The sequence below is a fragment of the Urtica dioica genome, chromosome 2 (genome assembly GCF_054948205.1).
Source record: "Urtica dioica subsp. dioica isolate 48M chromosome 2, U.dioica_male_clone48M_v1_H2, whole genome shotgun sequence".
Classification (NCBI taxonomy): domain Eukaryota; kingdom Viridiplantae; phylum Streptophyta; class Magnoliopsida; order Rosales; family Urticaceae; genus Urtica; species Urtica dioica.
The window spans coordinates 55,023,815-55,047,224 of NC_142757.1; the positions used below are offsets into that span (position 1 = coordinate 55,023,815).

A 23,410-nucleotide genomic window follows, 5' to 3' on the forward strand; every position below is an offset into this window, starting at 1 on the left:
ACAATTAAATTTGAAATCAAACTACTGTTGCTTGTGTATACGGAATAACAAAAGAAGAATAAAATTGAAAAACCAATAATGGAATTTAAAATTTCTTTAATTAATCAAAATTTCAACCAACTACTAATTAAGGGACTGATAGGGACGTGGCACAGAGTATTGAGCAATTAGATGATTGTCGGCTATACACTATAGTTTGCCTATAACAATTCATTGCTTGTTTCAATTTTTTTTTTTTTCCTTCTTTCCTTTTTATATATTTTAACTTATTGTTTTTTTTTTTTTGGGTTGTGAAGGAAAAAAAAAATACAATTGACATGAATGATGACATAGCTTTCACTTACGGTCACTGTGTTTAAAAGTTATGCTGATTGCTAAACAAGATTCACTCTTAAGTCCTTCGGTACGAACATTAGATTGTGTACTTTTATTTATTTTGTAGAATTAGATCTCTCTCTCTCTCTCTCTCTGCTTGTTCAGACCTTTTTTTCTTCTTCTTGTCATTGGTTACCTATGATCATATATGTGTATAGTTAAAGATTTTATATAACATAGCAAGATAAACACGCACCACTATTATATCTCAATAGTACTAATACTACTATTCCTATATTGAGTGTTTAAATAAAACAATCTTTAAATATTAATATTCGAAAAAAATATTATACTTTTATGTAAAAGTCAAGCCAAGAGATTTGTTTTTTTGGAGTAATTAAATCATCTTCGTTCAAGTTTTGAGATTACTTTTGAAAATTTTAAAATTTAAATAGCACCATTTCTGCTAGTTTTTGGAGGTTGTTTGAAAAAGACACGTGTCCAAATAGATTGGAATAGCTCATCCAGCAAGAAATTGAATATGCTCCTTTTTTTCATAATGACGTACGAGTAAATCTAGAGTTCAAATACATATTATTGACCATATTATAACAAATTTCAAGCACGAACATATGCTGGGAACGGTTAATGCTCATTGTATGTGGGCTAAACATAGAGAAAAAAACCGTCAATTTGTGGTCCTTGTCACGCCGAAAAGAGGTTTTTGACTCATCGTCTCCTCAAAAATAGGAAGTGAACTTAGAAGATGTGAAGAGATTTTCCCAACGCAAGATCTAACGCTCGATGTTAGTATTTATTGAGTTAGAGAGATAGAATGTGTTTTTGTTAAAGAGAGTCGAAGTTGAGAGAACTTAGATCAACCTTAAGTTGAGGTGGTATTCACAAGTAAGTCTTGGAGACTTGGGATTGACAAGTTTGATGGACCTTGATCGATGGAAATTGAGTCATGTATGTAGGGGGTTGCAACAAGGAGGCTATTAGAAGACTATACCAAAAGATCTTTGTCGTGGACCAAGACGTTGAGGCCGCCGCAAACCACCTACATTATTACCTGGAGGTGAAGATCACCTTTGTCCCGGAGGTCGAGGAAGTCGTGGACTTGAAGTTCGAGGTTGTTTAGGATTTCACTCCACATACCTGAAGTTGAGGTCGTCGTAAACTGCATATTGTGGATTAAGAGGTTGAGGTCGTTGTGGACTCCACGTTGTGAACCTGGTGGGCCGAGTTTCCAAAGACTTGTGCAGATAACCTATGATTGAGGTAGACGAAGACTCCCGTCGTGGACTTAAGCCTGGGGTGGTTGACGACTTCCGCCCCTTGAGGTGAACGAGTACTCCTGTCGGTGACCTATATCCTTGGGGTGAGTGAGCTCATGTCGTGGACTCGAGCCTGCGAAGTTGCATTGCGTTACTGCTGAGGACTTGTCTGAGTTGCGGACTAATCTTCGAAAAACACGACAACAAACTGGGTCAACAAGCATAAAGTTTTTAGCCACGACATTTAGTGAACAAATTGCGAAATGTTGCGACTGTTTCTAATTGTAGTATTCCATTCATGCGGCAATTTATTAGCGCATATATGTTTGGGGATTTTAACTAGTATTTTAGTCTTTTTTAAGAATTTTGGCTAAATCTTGAGATGGGCGGAGGTTGATGACTTTGGGCCATTGGTCTTGATTTTTGGAAGAGTTTTGTTTTTCATTATGTGAAAATGATGCTATATCAAGCATGATGAAAATCTTAGGAAATGTTGTCTCTAATTATAGTCGACTCTACTATGTATAGAGAGAGAAAAATAAGTGAATTATTGAGAAGAGTATTGACAAGGTTTGAAAGTGTGTTTATGAGCGTCCCTTTTTCTCCCTCCACTTTTTCTTTTTTAGGTTATATTTTCATTTGAATGAGCGTTGATTAGACCCGTATTTTATTCAATTATTTTACATATGTGATAACTACGGAGTACGTGTCGTTGATCAATTTTCCATTTTTTACTGTCGAGTGCGTGATTTTGAACAATTATTTCATTTGGTCGTTGTCACGTTATTTTCTTAATTCACTAGTTTTGTGGTCCGTATTTAGAATTTTGTTCGACAATAAGTTACGTCTTTACCTTACGAACTGATGGGTCATCTTTTGAGTCCAGGAACTAATGATAGTTCGGACTTTTTGTGGCATCTTGATCGAAATGTCGAGGTTAATTTTGTTTCAATCTTAATAATCTAATCAACTTTTAAATCATTCTAAAAAAACGGGAGTCTTCACCCTCTAAATCTAACTCTACTATTTTTATCCTATTTAGCGATTTTTAACATTATAAATGCACCAATTTGATTCATCACCACCAACCTTAATATTATATATCTGTTCATTTATTTAAATATTGTTTGTGAATTAAGAAAAGTCGGCTGAGGGTTGAGCTGTCACTGTTGCGCCTCCTTGGCCGGTGTATTTATATATGCTTTTTCAGCTTTTAGTCGTTTTCTTGTTTAGTACGAAATTATTGTCAACATTTTTTTAAAACCATAGAAAGGCTAATACATTTATAGACATATAATATTATAGGTTTAGTTTGTTGGGATGCAAAAATGACTCAATGCCAACTTGCTGTATAGGATATTACATACCATATTTTGGCTTTGGCTTTTGACCTTAGCTCACCAATCAACCATCCATGCGTTGAGATGGGTTATTCTCAGCCCTTAGATTTTCCTAACTATATATTTTGCTCTGATACCATACATTGTCAATAGAAAAAGGTTGACAAAATAGTTCTTCTCAACTAATTAACTAGAAAAATAACTAAGCTTTTTACAATATTGAACGAAAGTGTATTAACTGAAAATTTATTTAACTTTAACTATTTTTCTAATTTTAAATAAATTTTTTAACTATTTTTAAATTTATTAATTTCAATGAACTATTCAACTAAAACACATTTATCAATATTTATTGTATATATGGATGTATATTAGTTTTCTATTAGTAAATGTTAGGTCATATTGAAGAACAAAAGTTTCCATCGAATTGGTCCTACATATGTATGAGGAAATTACACGTTGGAATATTTTAACCAATATTATAATTTATATAGCATGCATTTTATCATTCATTTGTGTATAACTGTTCATAGTAATGGTTGCTTTTTGTACTTACCTGCTAGTATTGTTGCGTTGCATTGGAAGCAAGGTTCCTTTTTCATCTACTTAAGCAATCACTTGTAAGTTAATTTCTATATATAGCCAACTAATGTTTTTCTTCTTTTTTCTAAACTTGAAATTATATAGTGTGTTTCCCTACCAAAGATATAATATAATATAAATTAAAGATGTTGACACCATGTGGGATCTATATAAAATAGAAACGTGAAAAGCCTATATAATAACAGGTTCATTGCAAACTTCATTTTCATTTGGATGTATTTGTAACAAAATTTTGAAAACGAATTGTAAGTACCTCTCGTATGCATATATGCATATATATATACACACACACAATGATTTCTTATTATTTTGAATTGTTTCTAACATAAGCCTTGTTTGAATTCGTTAGGAAAGATAATTATACGCATATAATACTTGACTCTCTTTTCTCTTATTATTTTGATAGAGAGATCTTAACATTCACGATATCTTGGGAATATATTTAAATCAATTAAAACCGGGTATGATATTTAAGATTAAGATCTTGGTAATAAAAAGCAATCATAATGAGATTATAATTAATGGTTTAAATAATGAGGGACGGGTCTTCTTAAAGTTAAGTATAATATTCTCAGATAAACCTAATTAAGTAGTTTAATTTTTTTAAACTTTTTTTATAAAATGTTCATATCTCGTGATTTCCCTTAATTCCAAACTTTTTCAAGTAATCAATTTCTATCCGCTAAAACGTGTGATAAAAGCAATGGTTTAGATAGCAAGATCGTTCATAATTGTTTTTCCCTTTATATATATGGCTATACAATGTAACACCTTTCATAAGCTGAAAAATAAAATCTTGACATTATATTATGAAGCGTTAAAATACACGTGGAAAATAATAAAGCTGAGCTAAATAACAACAAACCGCTAATCCCAAGAAAACATTAGCATCGTCGTCGTTGGTATACAAAATATTGGGTCCACTTCAACAGCTGTAACTTAATTTGTCCTTTTCTTTTCTCCTCTTTATTTTTATTTGCCTTTTTATTTTTGCCTCTATGATTGAGACCCCATTAATGTGGTCCCCAATTTATTTTAATTTTTTTTTTTACAAGTTTAGGAAATGAATCAGAGAAAAATAATTTAAACCGAGAGCTGTGGTCCTATTCTACAATACTCTTCTCTTCCTACCTTACCCAAAATAAAAAAAAACAAAAGCATTTTTTTTCTTTCCAAAAAATAAGAAATTTTTTTAATTAATTAAGCTTAGGAGAGGACAAATAGGAGAGATGATTCGGTGTTGTCGTTTTCACTATGGCCAACACAGGCAGACCTTTCGTTTTCATTTTCTCAATTTTCTTATTTGGTATTTTTTTTCTTCTATACACACCAAAGTCAGTGATTAGCTTTAAGTGTGGTTTATTAGTGAAGAAATTGTATTATTACAAGTAAACCTTTTTAGCGTAAGCTTGTAAAATTAATTGTGTTTGAGCTAGGCTCATTGTTGGTGCCAAGTGAAATCGGACGTGTTCAAATTTTGTGCATGGACTAAAATGATAAAACAATTTATTTCTCCATTTGATGTTTGTGGCTGACTAGGTTAAAAACTTCATTTTGAGGATCTTTGTTACAGAAAATAAAAAATAGACACTAGTTTTTAAATTAAATTAAATCTCTTTTTATTTTTTCTAAAATTCGTTCGTAACCAGTGCAATGCATTTATTATTATCATGGTTAATCAAGGAGTATATAGAGTAGAAATTGTTTCAATAACGGAATATTTTAGAGGTGGTGTTGTTTGGTTGAGTGGGTGAGAAATGCTTCAATGACAAAATAATTGCAAAAAGAAAAATATTAAAAAGAGATTGTGACAATTCACCATGTTAATTTTAGCAAGTGTTTTTTCCTCAAAAAAAAAAAAAAATTTAGCAAGTGTTTTCTTCACTGTGATTTCATTAGACTTAAAAAGTTTTTTTTTTTTTTTGGCTCCTAAAGTTGATAGTTTTCAATTGAGGTCCCAAGAGGACCATGTTCAAAAATGGTATAAAAACAGCCTCATGTGGTCCTTCTACGGTTATTGCTTGGTGGACCTCTTGGGAAGATAATATCCACTTGCATTTCAGAATATTAATTTACAAGAGTTACTCAAACTTAATATCAATTAAATAAACATTAAGATATGCGTAGATTGAGAATTGGACGTGGATATAAATAAGAGTATTTTGATGATAAAAGTATAAATATATATAATTTTTTAAAAGAAATTATGAAGTGTCTTTTGTTTTACGGCATAAAATTACATAAATTGCAAATAATACATCTATCATTAAATAAATAAATAAAAATTAAAAAAACACTAATCGAAAACTATATATATTTCTGTCTTTTTGCACTGTTACTATCCACGTGATCATGTCCAATTCCCTAAAAAAATTCACATACAAAATATAATCACCCGGCAGATAAAGAACAAACATACCTACTCTGAGACTGAATGAATCATAGATCATAATAGCATTTGGGTGCTCTTCCCTAAAAAACCAAAGAGAGAGAGAGAGAGAAACCCAATAAGAAGATTTTATCGAACCGATGTTTACTACTAAAAGTTCGGTAAGTCCTCTCAAGAGGACAGTGTTCAACAAAGCGGTTTTCTCATAAACAAAAAGGACGCGCAATCTAGAGAGCCAAAAAAAAAAAAAAAAAAACCAATCCAATTGCTTGACGTTTCATATGAATGACTTTAAGCACAATAATCGATACCTCTATTAGCATTTATGATAAGCTGGACATATTATATATATATATATATATATATATATATATATATATATATATATATATTTATGTCCACCCAAAATAAAGGTTCTCTCGCTTGGTTATGTAAGCAGTACCTGAATTTTGTTTCTTTTCTTTTCTGCAAGATCTCGTGGCAGAAAATTTAAAGCGGTAAGAAAGAAAATGACCTTATTTACACCCAATGAAACACTGTCTAAAGAGACCCGCATTTATGGTTCTTTTGAATTAGTTTTCACTTCCAGAGGAGAGTATAAACAACATTTACAAAACAAAACTCTCAAGAAACTGCGTACTTTTTTTTTTACCACGATCCGATACATGTTTCGTCATCACATCAACGTACACTTCTCTTTCGATTTCGGCTCGGGCCTCTGATACGACGACGGGTGATTTCTCGCGCTGCTTCTCGGTACCTGTATTTCACATAAAGCATTGGATTATGAACCAGTCAATCATCTATAATATATAAATGAATGATTCAGAATAAGGAAATTTACATTAGGGCCTGTGATCAATCTCGAGCTCCCGGTAACAGATTGTTGTTGGTTTTGTTGTTGTTGTTGTTGTTGGGGCTGTGTATTTCGCTGTTGTTGTTGTTGCTCGATTTCCTGTTGCTGAAGAGCTATGGCTAATTGCAAATCAGGACTGCCCAGAAAAGAAAAAAAAATAAGACATATTAAGTTTCTAGATGATTAGATCACAGCTTGTTAGGACCTGCGATTTCGAGGATATAACAATAATAATAATGAATTATTTCGGGTTATATATGAAATAGTAGAAGCAAGCTATCCTATATATAAGGGAGATTAAGAGGGGAAAATATATGGAAATTGTATAAAAGAACAGAATGAGACGACATTTCTATTAGGATAGCTTGGGCTTTTCAAATGACCTATATCATTCCTTGTAATTCTTTCGTTTATATTTTCAGAAATACAACAAATACCAGGTATTATACGACAAAGTTAGTTAAAAGTGCATAAGATTACTTTATGTCCATGCCCGCTTGAGCTGCGCTATCGATGCTGGCAATGTAGTCCTGAAATATATGCAACTTAAGAACTGTGAAACGGAAAACATTTTGTGGAAGCTTAAAAAAACGAAGAAATCACGTACAGCGGTGCTGCTCATGGCATTATGTTCGCTCCAAGGATCGCTTGTATTGTTTTCTACTTTGAATTCCTTGAAATTTCCCGTCATAAACAGCGAGTCTCCGTTGACCTGAAAACAACAAACAATAGCCATATATATATATATATATATATATATATATATATATATAAGGAACGACTTTCAATCTGATTTAACAATCGCAACTAATCTGGCAACATTGCTGAATGATAATGTGTATTCATACAAGGGTATGAAGATAAAATAGCATGCATGATTTACCTCGTTTAGCTTTTCCCAAACTAAATCCGACTGAGTTATGTAACCTTGATCTGTGGCCAAGAGATAGAGCTCGCCGTTGAACTGTTGAAAAAGAGCTCAAATACGGTAATTAGAAACTGTTTTAACTCGTTACCGATTCGCAATTTACACTGAGCAGCCTAGAAACTACTGACCTTAAACATGGTGCTGAAATGATTGTTGCGGAAAAAAACACACAGCTCTCTTTCCTTGAGACCAGCTTGTAAGCAGAAAAGACTGTAATGAAATAATAATAAAAAATAAAAATAAAGGTCAGAAAAAAAAAAGAATAAAATGAAATAAAATTGAGAAGCAAGGCTCACATACCCATTAATAGTCAATTGGCTAGCATTACTCTTCAAAAAGGTTTTGACCAGTTCCCCTAAAGCCAATCAAAATGAGAGAATTTCAATACACCACATTAGCCAAATACAGATATTCACTGAATAAAATCTTTCGATATCGAATAGCATTTGCTAACCTTCTTGAAGAGTGAGTCCCTCCTTGGACTTCGACTCTAAGGCGGTGCTTTTGTCGGCTTGATTAGCAAGAACACCTTCACCTTCGTACACTGGTTCTCGGACTTCGTTGTCTAAGGTTCCTGGGTCCATAATAATACAGTCCTCGCCTTCATAGAGAGGCTCGCTTTGATCACTTGAAGCCAAAGCTTCCGACGGAACCCGGCCACTGGATGTATCCGAATTCAAATCCGCATTTGGTGCGGATAAACATGACGAGTCTTCTCTTGAATCCGGCGCATTAATCTCATGTACTAGTGCAAAAATATCCAGTATATCGAACTTTTCACCGCCGCCCGAAACTTCCCCAATCTGCTCTTCCGCCGGTGAATTTCTTCTTCCGGGAGAGAGAGAAATTGAATTTTCAGTCGGTCCCAAAGTATCACCACCACTCTTCTCACCCACATCAATCACGGAATCAAGATCGCTTCTTTTATTATCGTTAGCCGCCAAATTCACTACTGGCTCCTCTACACCTTCGAGATGCGTAAAATCGGTTCCGGTATTTTTTTCGGCGTCGGAGTGATCCAATACGGATAAATCTGGTTCAGAGATATGACTATTTTCGACGGTGTGTGTCACAGACACGGGCGTGTCGTTAACATTTGCAACAGAAGTAGCGGGAAGCGAAGGTGGAAACTCCGACTTGGAGATTTCTAAAGCTCTCAATAGCTCTGTTTCTTCTTCAAGGTCGCCTCTTAACGCGTTTGGCCGATGATCAGAAGAAAAACGAGGAGAGTCGTCGAAAGATTTGGCTTTCGAAAGGCACGGAGAAGGGACTCCCAGAGTGGCAGTCGTTGCAGCGGCAAAGTCAACACAATCCTCTTCGGAAGCGTTTTCATATTTACCCTCGATTCGAGTTTCAAGCGCAACAAGCTCCTCCATAAGAGAATTGTAAGACTTTGATCCGATTGCATTAGCTGTTTCATAGTCCTAATATACATGGAGATAAAAATTCTCATCAAAACACAAGGTCGTTGGTAAACACCGAATCACATATTTTTCAGGAGGACATAAGATGAAATTGAAAGAAAGAAAGAAAGAGCATTCAATATATTAAAAGTAGGAAAATGATAATAGAAGTAGATAGAAGAGAACTACTCGCTCAGTAGTTCTCAATCCAATTATTATGGTAGCCGATTTGCAACCATATTCCAAGTTAAGTGTTTAAAAGTTACAGGTTTTATAGACCTAATAAGTAAATTGTATTGTTTGATCTATCAAAGGACTACGCGCTTTTTGAACCAGCCCTCAAAAGCACAAAAAATCCACAATGTTAAGTTGATAATGTGTATGTGAAGATTGAAGGTCCAACAAACAAGATAAAGTTGTGAAATTATAACTTCTAGATTGGCAGTTTGTGGGCATTTTACAATATCTATAGGGAATTTCAACCGACCATTCTCAGTTTGTAAAAGATGACTATCTATGGGGCATAGAGTTAAGAAAAGATTTAACATTTTAAATTTGATCTGAGCCATAAAGACGACTGTCTATGGAGTGTTTAAAAGCTTTTATACTTTTTCTTTGCAACAGAAGGAAAAATAAAAAATAAAAATAAAAAAGTCCGAAAGCCTCAACAGTTTCAGACACAATACTAGCGACTGCCAATAGACTAAATAATCAAGGCTAACCCATCTATTAAAATCATGGATAGAAAAATTCCTATTAAATCAGGCTGACAAAATAAATAAATAAAATCATCAAGTCAACCGGTTTACAGAGTCCTATGGATTCACAAACAGAGAAGAGAACTGGAATCGAGACGCAAACCTGGGGATCAACGATCCAGCCATGATACAAAGGAATGTCCAACAAATCGAATATGGCACACTCTCGAGTGAACTCGAAATCATCTATTCTGCAATGATTGCACAATCAGTCAAAATTAGAATTTGGCAATCACAAACAACAAGAACAAAAGGTTGAGATAATGAATAATACAACCTCCTGAATTTTATATTTACGTCAATCCCAGTGGCAAGTCGAGGCAGAAGATCAATGGCATCGGCGATGTTCTGCTGTATATTCTCAGCGTAGCCCTCATCTTTGTCCTATAACGAAAAAAAACATGTATAATAAATAAAAAATAAACTGTAAAATCATCAACATGAAATCCACTCAAAATTAGCGATTAATCCATTACATCAACGTTACTATTCGAGTCAATGAGGCGCTCAGCAACAAGAGACAGTAATTTCTCTTGCGAAACTTCAGTTGTATCCGGACTCAAATTCAAGTTGTTCTTGAGTAAAAGTATATTACCTGCAGCGAAACCGAATCGAAAGTAAATCAAAATATTCTCAAGAAAAATCAGTACCTGGAATCAAAAGAATACCGAAAACATGATCCTTATCCACAAAGTCAACATATATTTCTTTGTTTATTTCTTAAAATCCATTTCTTAATTTCAGTGTAACTCAGAGCCATTTTGACCTAGTAGCGAAAACATCCAAGTCTCTTAGAGTTCGTTTCTTGCAAAAACCAATAGCATTGACCAACAAATCCAATCGGATTGATCAAAACCTAGCCCAAAACACTATCCCAGACAATCCTTTCTTGGATGCCAATAAAAAACCTAAGAGCTTGTCAAAATCTCCGAATTTCACTTCCGCCAAGTAACGAACCGCGCAACGACGACGAAAAACTCTCTGACAAAACAACAAACCCTAGAAATACCGTCAAGGAGAGACAGAGAGAGACTTTACATATGGCGAGAAGAGGACAAGGTCCATTGTCGTTCTGGAGCACGATTGGCGTAGTTCGGCCCAAGAATTCGACGAGCTTGGTCTTGTGTACGCATTCCTTCACCGTCACTTGCGGCGGCGAAACCGCCTGAGTAAACTGGTCCTCCGGTTTCTGCTCTTCTGACGAAGAAGACGCCATGGAATCGTCGATTGCGAAGCTTTCCGATCTTTCTTTTTTTATATTTTTGGAACGATGTAAGAAAAAAAAAGTTTTTTTGTTTCGCCTAATTCCCACTATTTATTTTCACCCCAAACTTATTATATTTCGAATACTTTGTCGAGACCACCTAAAACTATTCGCAATTAAATCCAATAGATTAATGATAAATTTACGGTCTGGATTTGCACATTTATTGTCAACTTTCAAGGGTAACATATTATTTATTTTTCCTCATTTCTTAATTGATTGAAACGGCCAATTTAAAAGTAAATACTGTATTTTTTTTTTTTTAGTTAGTGCTGTTAAGATAGGAAATGTCTCGGACTCTTTTTTTTTTTTTAATATATTTGGTTTTTGTATGTCGTGGATTATTTAATACTTATATTAGTATTATATTTATTAAAGACGGTTTGTGGGATCTAGATAATGACTTCTTGCGTGCACACGTGATATATATCAAAAACTATTATACCAAAAAAAAAATGACTTAAAGGTAATGAAAACAACTCCACTTCTATTTATTTTTATTTGATTTGCGAACAAAAGGGAAGTAGAAAAAATAACGTAAACAACTTGGATTTATTGTGTTTATTTGGTGAATAAAGACTCTCAACTTTACAATAATACCACTTGCCTCTCTTTTGTTTGATAATATGTTTTTTTTTTTTTTTTGTATTCTAAACATTTCCTCGAATATAACCTTAATGAATCGGAATGAATGTCATTTTCATATTGATATAAATTTGTTAAATATAAAAAGGTAGAAGAGTGTTGTTAATTCTTTTTTTTTTTTTTTGGTAGTTCTCTTGATTTAACTATTGATCAATTAAAATTATTTGCTGGTTATTTAAATAAACATGATAGTCCTTTTATAATTCAGCTAACTAAAGGTAATTTTAATATAAAGGTGTAATAAATATGTCCAATAGTTTGCAGGGAATGACGAATCATGTCCATATTCCAACTCCAAGTTAGTATTATTATTATAGACCAAAGAAAATAGAAAATATCAACTAGTTTGGTTATACTTTTATGGATGGGCTTTGCTTCAAGTGACGGGCTGAGACTACTTTTTCGACGAGTTAGGTCTGGGCCCAAATCTAAAGTCCTATGGGAATAATGTAGTAATTGCTTGTAATGCCCTTTTTTGTACTGTATTACAAAAATAGCGTAATTATACTGCGAAAATAGTATATTTTAAGTGGTAAATGGTTTTTTTCTTTATTTTTCTTAATGGTGATTTTTTAAATATATTTTTTTTTTACTGTTTTGCATTCCATTTAACTTTATTTACTATTTATTAAATTCGTTCATATGAAAAAGAATTGTTTATCGTTTAAAAAAATGCTATTTTTGAAAGGAGTTAAAATCAGCTGTAATTTTGGAAGTGTTACACCTAAAACCCCTTTTCATAATTTTCTAATAAAAAGAAAGGGAATGAGAAGAGCGAAGGGAAATCCTTCTTGTGAAAATTATGTTTGCTACCTCAGTTTCTTCTTGTTATAATATATGGCATATTTTGTTCTTATTTTGAAAATACATATACTATATAAATCTAAACTTCTTTGTTTTCACGGCTATTATCTTTTATTTATCGTTATGGACAAGTTTAAAAAAGAACTAGTTTTTTTTTATGCAAATACAAAAAACTTAAAGTAAGAACATTACATAAAAATGCACAAGTGATTGAGGTATTCTTAGAATAAGAATGGAAAACAATGTATAAATACTGAAAAAAATTAAAGAACCAATTTCTTATAAAATAAATATAATTTATATAATTCAAATTTACATAGGGCAAGTTATGCGACGTATCCAATTTATACAAAACAATTGTGTATTCCGAGTCAATTATTATTATTATTTTTTTTTTGTTATTATTGGTTGTTTGGTATTGTGAAGAAAAAAAATATTAGATTTATCAACATTATATCCCGACAGAATAATGTTGAATTGCATAAGTTTTTCCATTAAAAAATAAATAAATCAAGGGACAAAATGAGCACATAATCATCAACACTGCCAAACGAGTTGGCAAAGAATCCTAAAATATGGTATACGTAGGTTAACACTAATCTTATCGTACATAATAATACGTTCAAAAAACCTAACTACTTTAGATTTTGATAATTACTAGTACTAAGAGCAGATCCAGCCCGTAAACATCATAGACTTTAAAATGAAGTTTCTATTACATCAAACATTGTTTTATCTTCTAGTTCAAAACTCAATTTTAACACCAAAAGAACATGTTATTTATTTTTCTGTTATTTTAATAATTTTAACAATTTTTTATTTACTACACTATAGTTCATATACATACACACACACACATATATATATATATATATATATATATATATATATATCTAACTTGTATTTTTTGTATCCAATAATAATATTTAATTTTTTAATAAAATATTATATAATATTTATATACTTGGGGCAAAAGTTATAACGTGAAGTCGCCATACTAATATACCACTTTAAACTTTTTATTTATATATTTATGTGATGTAATTTATTTTCTAGTTTGTTAGGAACGGAGATTAATATTTTAATGAATTTTTTATTATAAATATTGTATATCATATATGAAAATTAATTCTCATACCAAATTAGAATAATAAAATAATATCATCTATAATTTTGTGGTAAATTAATACAATTAGGTATTCAAATATAATAAGTTTTAGGATTGTTTTATAATTAGATAAATTAATTTATTATTATTAAAATATCACTAGAGTTGAATGAGTAGTATAATTGAGTTGCAATTACGAAATGGATTGGATATATATGCCTGCATTTGAATGAAAGAACTTTCCTTTTGATCCAAGTTATAAAATAAAATAAAAACACAGATTAGGGACCACAAGAAAGCTATGTGAGCAATTCAAGGTTATATTGGCTCATAAAAATATGGAATGAATCTGATGCATTTTAGGACCACAAAATAAAAAAAAATCTAAATGAATAATTAAATATAGATCAATAGAATCATAAGCATGTGGGTAATGCGAAGTCTGTCAAACCATAAAATGCCTCAAAATCTTGACCACTTTCGGCTTGTTACCACATATATTATAAATAAACTTATTTCATCTCAAGTGTTTACCTTTGGCTTGAAGAAATATTATGCACGCGACTTCATATTTGTATGAACAAAAGCCATGTTAAAGCAAAACTTGCACAGAGTGGGGATATGATGTTATATAGATTACCACAATCGAAAGTTATGGTGGCAAAACATTTCCGCCAAATAAAATGACGAATTTAGAAAATGATGAACCTTACGGAACCTCTCTTTAAAGATATATAACTATTATTCTAAGCACAAACCCTAAGCTCAAATTATATAAATTTATCTTCATCCCCTTCTAATATTACTTTATTACCAAATCTATTAGTCTGAGATCCCTCAAATTTTATTGTCGACGAATGAGAGAATTTTTTTTCCTTAAAAAAATAATATTTTGTGACCGTTTTCTTGTTTTGTTTTTGTCACGAAATTTAAATCATTCAGAAATACGAAATACATATCTATCACGACTTTATGTATTTCGTGACCAATTGGGCAAAAAATTATGAAGGGTATTACAATATTTCATACCTCATTTAGTTATAGAACTGTCAAATTTTTATTTTTGTAATAGATCTTCTTCTTCTTCTTCTTCTTCTTCTTCTTCTTCTTCTTCTTCTTCTTCTTCTTCTTCTTCTTCTTCTTCTTCTTCTTCTTTTGTATATTTCACTCATATTTCTTCTATTATATGATTTCCACTTTCTTAGCTTTAGTTGATTTATGAGGCTGGAGTCTGGATCTACAATGTTTGGAAGCGATCCCTCTCTGATCAAGTTTCGCGAAATGTCGAGAATTGGGTTCCTCCAATCCGAGGAATGTTAAGATTACATGTTGATGCCGCGTTCAGTGGAAAGAGAGCTATGGTGGGTATGGTGGTCCTAAATCATGCCAGAGTCGTGGAATTGTTAAAAAGGAGCAAGGTTGCGGGGCTTGGTCGACGATCGAGGCCGAGCTTCGTGGTGTTCTTCTGGGATTACCGCTAGCACGATTCAAGAACCTCATAAAAATGTGATTATCGAAGAAGATGGCATGTTAATCATCGAAGTGCTCATAATAAATGGTCAATGCCTTGTTATGAGTCTTTTTTCACTGTTCTCGTCGGTCACGAGTTAATACGCTTCTTTAGTCAATTAGTTTTAATTAGGTTTTCAAGAAGAAGAACTCGGGAGGCTCATCTAGTAGGTCAATTAATGGGTGTTGATTTCGGGTCTTTCCATATTTTGTAGTATCAGGGATGTTCCGCCACTTGTGTTGAAAGAGTGTGATATTTCGTCAAGTTAATGCAAGCTAGGATACTTTCCTTTACGTCGCGTAAATAGGTTTAACAAGCCCCTACGGTTTTTCAAAAAAAAAATATATAACATTAGCCTCTCATATGTTTATGTGAATATATTTAGCATGTTATCTTGTATAGGAAAACATAATCTGTTTGATTTTAATTGAATTGCCTTTTATATTATTATATTTTAAGTCAATCTCGTTCTTCCTTTTTTTTACTTTTTATTGTTAAATAAATATTATATATTTCTTATCGTAAAAAAATGTATATATCATTGTATTCAATTACATGCCACCTCTCCCGAACTCTGACACGATTAAAAAAGTTCTTATTGTGCAAATATTATCTCCTGACAATGATGGTCCATGTTAACCATAAGAAATTGCGGGAGATTATATTTTCGGAAGCTAAAAAACTGTTCAACTTCAAACTTCAACCATTTAAAGCTCCAACGCCTCGTCATTTGGAGCAACTCTGATTCTGACGCGACCTCCATGGCCCACCTGATACTGTTTATCGTTATCGTGCCGAGACTTAAATTTTATAGGTATATCATGTATCGCAAAAATTTATCGTAAATTTTTCGAGAAAAAAAATCGGTAGATCTTTTATAATAAATCAAATATAAAATAAGTTTTTTAATTTTTTTTATCTATATTTTTATTTAAAATTGCAGTAAACCCCGATTTTTTAGAGGCAAAACCCGATTTTATGAAGTTTTTAACTAGATCAGACTTGTGTTTTGCATTACGGAATTCTCTACTAGTACCGGCGCAGTAAGCCCCGATTTTACGGGTATTTCACGGTTTTGTACGTTTCGCTACCGGGATCTGACGGTAAGCAGTATATGGCGTGGTAACCCACCGGTTATCCCGGTAACTCAACCAATTTTGGTGTATTTTTACACTAAATTTATTGTAACTTTTATACCAAATATTTTTTTGCTCCAGTGGTATTACACTAATCTAAAGCTAAAAAGAATATTCTACTAATATATTTTTTTATTAAACTTTTTAATCTAAGATGCTTTTAGATTAAGTATCTTCATTTTATTAATTATTTGTAATGTCTAGTTACATATATAAAAATATAATTGTATTATATTTATTAATTATGTGTAACATATAGTATAAATCAATAATAAATTATTTAAAATTAAAAATTTAATTAATAAAAGTTAAAATTATTAAATTTCATTATATAGATAATACAATTTTTTTAAGGAATATATAATACACCATTAAAAAAACATAAATACAAAAGTTACATATTACTAATTGAATTAATTTCTATTCATATACTCATTCCACAACATTTTTTTTTTAACTTTGTAGTAGTATTTGCTTGTAATATTAAAACTTTTGTAGTATTAATATTTTTAGTAGTATCTTTTAGTTATTGGCTTGATTCGGTTTGATATCTATAACTTATTATTAATTATCTGCTTATTTTGGTTTGATATCTATAATTTTTTAAAAATTATTGGCTTAATTTAAGTGGCAATGAAGAAATTAATTTGAATTATAAACAAAGCTCAAAACAATTAAAAATATTGATTAAAATTGGATTAATTAAAATATTTACTTTTAATTAAAAATTATGAATTAATTAGATTAAACTAGTGCTTAAATACTTTGTGCAATCTTTAACTAAATTTTGTGCAACACTGTTCATTTTGTGTAAAATTTACACCAAATATAAAGTTTTGAAGTTTTTACCATAGGATAACTTTTATTTTATTTATAGAGTTTTGAGATAATGTATTGGAGATGTTCTTATATTATTTAGGATGAAATGAAAAAAAAAAAGAAAAAAAAATGAGGGTGAACGATGTTTGTTTGTATGGTTATAATGGTATTCAGGTTGTACTATTAATTAATTATAAGGATATTAAAAATGATATTCAAACTATTTTAGATTTGGATGTGGATTTTTCATATTTTGAGCGATATGGAATTATATATAAATAGGAGACATTAAAACATGAAATGGGCATACAATCTGTCAGCATAAAAGAAGAGGCATTTAATGCCAATTTTACAACTATTTTGGTAAATTACAATGCAAAAAGCTGACTATAATATCGATAATGTTCCTTTAAAAAAAAAAAAAAACTATAATATCGATAAATTTTAAACAACTAAAAACATTGATGATGAAATTTAGTTTACGATGATTAAAAAAACATCAAGATAATTGTAATAGGCTAGAATGCAAAATATCCATACAGCATTTCAATGAAATAAGATAAAAAAAATCCTTTATTTTTTCAAACTAAAAACTCATATTTTTCAATGAATATTGAGAGGGGGAAAAAAGAGAGTAATAATGTACCAAATCAGGAAATGGCAGTCATGAGCGGGGATACCCAATTTGAACTTTGAAGTAGGGCACACCATTATCATGACATGTGAGTTTTTTTTCTGTTTTTTTTTTTTTTTTTTTTTTTTTTTTTTTGGTTTGCAATAAGTGAAAGTGAATTATATACTCTATCGTCTATCGTTTCCAAAATATATATATATATATATATATATATATATACACTTTATATTTAGTAGTAAAAATATAATGATATAAAGTTATCAACAACATGAAGAGGCAGACCAAGTCTTTAAAATATAGTTGGTATTTAGTTGAAATTCACTCTTTGGCAATACTTAGCTAATTTTTTTTTTAAATATTTTAATATGTCTTAGTTTGTCTTTGTCTTTAACATGTGTAATCAATCATTTTTGCTGGTAAACATTTGCGGTTAATTGTGCATATTGTATTTAATCGAATTTATTGATGTTGGACGTTGGAATCAACGATTTTTTTTTTTTTTCATATACTAGTTTCAAGTAGCACTCAGTGCGAGAGTATTTTAACTATATTTGTTATATACTATTTATTTAATAATAAGTAAAACTCATAAATAAAAAATAATTAAATACTATCAATATACAAATTTAAAAAAACAAATTCAAGGGGGCTAATTTGAAAAAACAAATGTCAAACGGGGCTAATTTGTAAACTTTTAGGGCAATTGGGCCAAAAATATTGAAAACAAAAATTGAGGTGGGGTCACGTGAACCCCCTGACTCGCATGTAAATTTGTGCCTGTGTGTATCCATGACATTTTTTTTGTAGGGTTATGGAAGAAACGCTCTAGTCTCATTTACTTAAGAGTATATAGTCATATTTACAGTTTCACATTATTATACAGTCAACGTTTCGTAAATCTTAGATAAATGGTCACGTCCATTTATTTACATATGTAAATTGACTTATATACCCAGGAATTTGTTTCCCGCCCATTAAACATTTTTTTTCTAATTAAAATACATACCCGAATAATATTCACTCGAGCAATTAATACTCGCGCAAATCGAGGAAAGAAATTTGAATAAGTCAATAACAACACGCGATTTCATTTACCATTTCAAAAAAATGAAGAAAAACACGACGAAAATAATTAGAAAAAGAGGAAGAAGTCGTTGACTGAAAAAATCAACTCGGAGAGAACGGATTTTTACGGTCGACAAGAGTAGATTCCAACACATGTATTTTAACTTACTCAAATTCCTATCACCTTTTCGCAAATGTATTTTAATAAATCTTTGAAGCTTTAGATATTAGGGTTATTGGATTTATTACGATGGATGTATAAATCGGACCGATATTTCTGCATATTTTTTTAGATGCATGTGTAAATCGAGCCGAGAAATGAGATTTTCAAAGGGGTCTTGATAATATTCAGTTAAGGCACCATTAAAAACGTGAAATTTTATTTATCTATTTTGATCTCTAAGCATTTAAAAATGTTATGCATTCATTACCCGGATTTTGATTATTTACATGAAAATCAGTTGGTAGGTCAAGTTATGTACATCTATTTACGTGATTCTAACAAGGTTATGGAAATGAGTTGTTTAAAGTTATTTACACAATTTTCCTTTTCTTGTGTACACATACTGAATATGGCGAGGAAAGTCGGCCAAAAGAAATCAACGGTCAAAAATACAGAAACAACTAAATAGATATAGAGACATGTTAATTACTAAATTTTGTGCCCCTACGTTTTGTAATTTTGTAAATTTGTTTATTTACATAGTTTTTACTACACGTTTGTATATAGTAACCTCTTGTTTACAGTTATTTAGTTCAACATGATGTAAATTTTGTGTTATGTACAAAGTATTTACTGAAAGTTGTATATAATTAACACTCATTTACAGTTATTTATTTTTAAATTACAAAATTTTTGAAAAAACGTACGAATTCTGTGAGAATTCTATATCAATATTTGATCAAATATTCTATACCATTAAATATTAAATCCACGCAATCCTTAACTAAATGCTAATTAATATGGAATTATTCTTTTGATTGATCCAATAATTCAAATTATACCATTAAAGACTTTGAATCCCATAACTAAATGACTTGAATCCCATAATTATTTTTTAAATTGACCAAATAATTCATATTTAAAACTAAATTACTGCCGAAAAAAATAAAATTCAAAATCAAACAAAGTTGCTGAAGTAAAATTCAAGTTAAAAAAAAAACTGTCGATTGTAATTTTTATTACGGTTACAACTATTTACAATTGATTACACTATTAGTTACAACTATGTACACCTGATCGCGCAGTGGTCAAACGATGAAAAGATCCCTGAACTTGCCGTCTCCGCAGTCCCGAAAAGAGGTTTCCAACGCCCTGTTCCAAGAATGGAGTCACATGTGACTCGTGTGCCTTTTGGTATCCCGCGCACAATAGTGTCATGCGCGCCACTTTGGCGTTGGTCGCACACATTAATGTCATGCACTTTGGTGTCCCACGCATCATCTTGGCGTTCATTAATGTCACACATTTCGCTAATAGTTTCGTAGCTAAATGTCATACTTCTTGTAGTGATTGCAATTTTCAGGGATTTGACGCCTATTACCATCGATGCGGCTATTGGAGGAGACGGGTCGAGATGCGGGTATTTTTCGGAACTCTATGGGTATCGTTCTTCTTGCCTATATGATTCCTCTTGCCCGACATTTTAGCCCTTTAAAATAGGAAAGCCATTACTTATAACATCAGTAAAACAAATCATCATGATTTATTAATTGCAATTAAATAAAAAAAAAAGAATTTAATAACTACCACTTAAAAACTAAAAGGACAAAATGGTAAATCAAATCAATAAAAACTGCCTGAATAATTAATAAAAATGGCTACTTATTTAAAAATATGAAAACTATGACAATTTCTTAATTACCATAGGTTCAGCTGGCATAGTTTGTGCAATATTTCTTTAAAGATTTTCAAAAGGGGTAGTAATTTAGAAAGGACTTGTCAAAACTATCTCTCATCACTCTCTATCTACTTTGATCCTCCGCCTCATATATAGCAATCGAACGAATATTGAATGTTGGGAATAATTCATATACATTCTTTTAGCTCACTTTGCTTGTCTTATTCGAGTTACGACGACCACAAAATTGCTAATTAAAATCTTCTGCGATGAGAAGATCAGGATTGACAATCGATCTATTATTAGAAGTTGTAGCATATTTAGACCGCCCTTTTATAGTCACGGTCTTCTTAATTTCGACGGAGAAGTCATAATAAAACTTCTATAGTACATCTCGGATAAAAAAAACGACATTAGCATTAATTCCTTGGGTTCTATTGTCGCTCAGTTTTATCTTGAACAATACATATATATATATATACATATTAAAAGTACATATATATATATATATACATTTTAAAGTATATGTATATGCGTATCATTCACTCATGTTAAGGAAAAAAGGGTACGTAAATAATAATAGTCAACTGAAACTCTGAAAGAGCTGAGGAAATCAATGCGAAGTTCGTGGACGAAACATATTATGGGGTTTCATATTAAAAAAAAAAATCTTAAAAAAAGAAATGCAATTGAAGATACTGGAAGCTGAAGATTATCTTCATTGCACGCCAGAGCTTTTGGAGAGAACAGACACATTGTGGTCCCGTCAAATAATCCATGTTCTTAACTTTCATATCTTTTTTTGTTTTTTGTTTTTTGTTTTGTATTGGCTAGATTAATTTCTTAAAAAAATTATGACGTCAACAGTACAAAAATATACAATATATTCTTACAAATTGACGATTAAAAAAAGAAAAAGAACAATAATATAAATTCATAATGGGAAGGAAGTACTAGTACTAATAAATATATGAAGCTAATAAAGCTAATATGAACTCATTTTCTTTTGCACTCTAGACCCTAAATTAGCTTTTTCTTTTTTTTAATAGGGCGAGAATAATATGATTCAAACTTATCAATACCCACGACTAATATGTACGTAATCTACTTTACTTGACCCCACTACTTAGCTAGTAATTGAACTCGAATTTACTTAGTTAATTTTAATTTTACTTGCCTATAAAAAATATAAGTATTAACACTTATTGATAAGAATGTCTAGAGCCGCTTATGAGTCATGAGTCTCATGACAATGGTGGCCCTTTAAAATTTACTTTTTCAGAAAGTTTTAAAAACATTTTGATTGGAAAATAGACCAAAATCCATTTGAGAAGAAGAAAAAAAAACGCTCCTACTTTGCTCAAAATTTAAAATAGTGCTATAATTACAACCTCTTTGAAAAGTTGAGGATAATGTTTTTCCAAAATCTTAATATATCAAAATTTTTATTTAAGCAATAATAAAAAAGCACGCTGATCCAAGCAATGCAAGGATTTAAGCAAATATGTTCAAATTAAGATACGCTAATACTTAAAAAAAGGGAAGAAAAAAATAAAAAAGAAATACACTTGATTTTCAAAATATATATTCTTATTTGTTTTTTAAAATCTACGCGGAATCGGCTCTCTAGAGGTGGTATTCGCATGCGTTTTTTTTTTAGTAAATATGTAGATTCGATGAACTATTTTTTTAAAATAAAATAAACAAAAAATTAGATAAATAACCAATGATTTGATTTTATATATAACAGTGATTATTTACTTAAGATTTATGTTTGTAAATATATGAAATTGATTATTTACTTAATATTTACGACTATTTAACAATATCAAATATTTAAATTGACTATTTTCCTAATAAACCCAAAAATAAAAATTCGGATAACAAATTGAATTTAAAATAATTATTTTCCTAATAAACCCTAAAATAAAAATTCGGATAACAAATTGAAAGAGTTCTATAATGGGCATCAAAACAGTTTTATATAGTGAATCCTTTCTCAAAACAACCGATGCACCATAAATTATGAAGAAAAACTCACAAAAAAGACGAGCCACGTGACAAGATACAATTGGCAGCGAACTATTCCGTGACGTGACAAAACGCCATTGGACAAGCTCTGACTTGGTTGTACGAAAATCCACAGTTTGGAGGTGCTTTTTCTCTCTTTTCCCTCGTACGGACTACATTAATTTTTCTAAAAGCCACATTTTTAATCTTGATTGCACCAAATTTCCCTGCTACCGAGACGCGGAAAAACCCAAAATACCCTCGTGTCCGCAAATAAATGGCAACCGACAGGATTGTTCGGTGCTCACCCAATCCGTCACCGGCTTAGTCAACCCTGACGCGTGTCGCAACGACGAGCAATAGCACAGAAAACTCGTGCATCCAAATATAATTATTATAATTTCTTTTTGTTTAATTTTGTTTCGAAGGAGTATCCAAAAAAAATTTCGACGAAGCGAAAATAATAGTCGCTCATTATTAATAATAGTGATAACTTATTATGGCTCAAAGCATTTATTAGTCTGTTTTTTCTCTTTATGGGAGGTTTCTATTTTTTTTTTCCAGAGTATACCAAAAAGAGAAAGAGATTAGGTTGTTCTAGGCTTCACTTGATTGCTTGACTTTGTATTTATATTTTTTCATTCTTTTTTCACTACTTTAATTCCATAGTCATAGTTATTTACTTTTTAGTTTTTATTACTTATA

General features: G+C 31.1%; 1 protein-coding gene across 1 annotated transcript; it reads right to left on the reverse strand.

Annotated features, from left to right (window-relative positions):
* Positions 1-6,399: 6,399 nt before the first annotated feature.
* On the reverse strand, positions 6,400-11,206 carry LOC149405826 (FAM63A-like protein (DUF544)). Its single transcript, XM_089629898.1, has 12 exons — positions 10,908-11,206; positions 10,346-10,464; positions 10,147-10,253; positions 9,973-10,060; positions 8,163-9,132; positions 8,009-8,063; positions 7,837-7,918; positions 7,664-7,744; positions 7,388-7,492; positions 7,261-7,310; positions 6,769-6,916; positions 6,400-6,684 (listed from the first exon to the last, which is right to left on the reverse strand). The coding sequence occupies exons 1-12, from the start codon at positions 11,083-11,085 to the stop codon at positions 6,601-6,603; spliced, it is 2,067 nt and encodes a 688-aa protein (XP_089486024.1). The 5' UTR covers positions 11,086-11,206; the 3' UTR covers positions 6,400-6,600.
* Between the last annotated feature and the right edge of the window lie 12,204 nt (positions 11,207-23,410).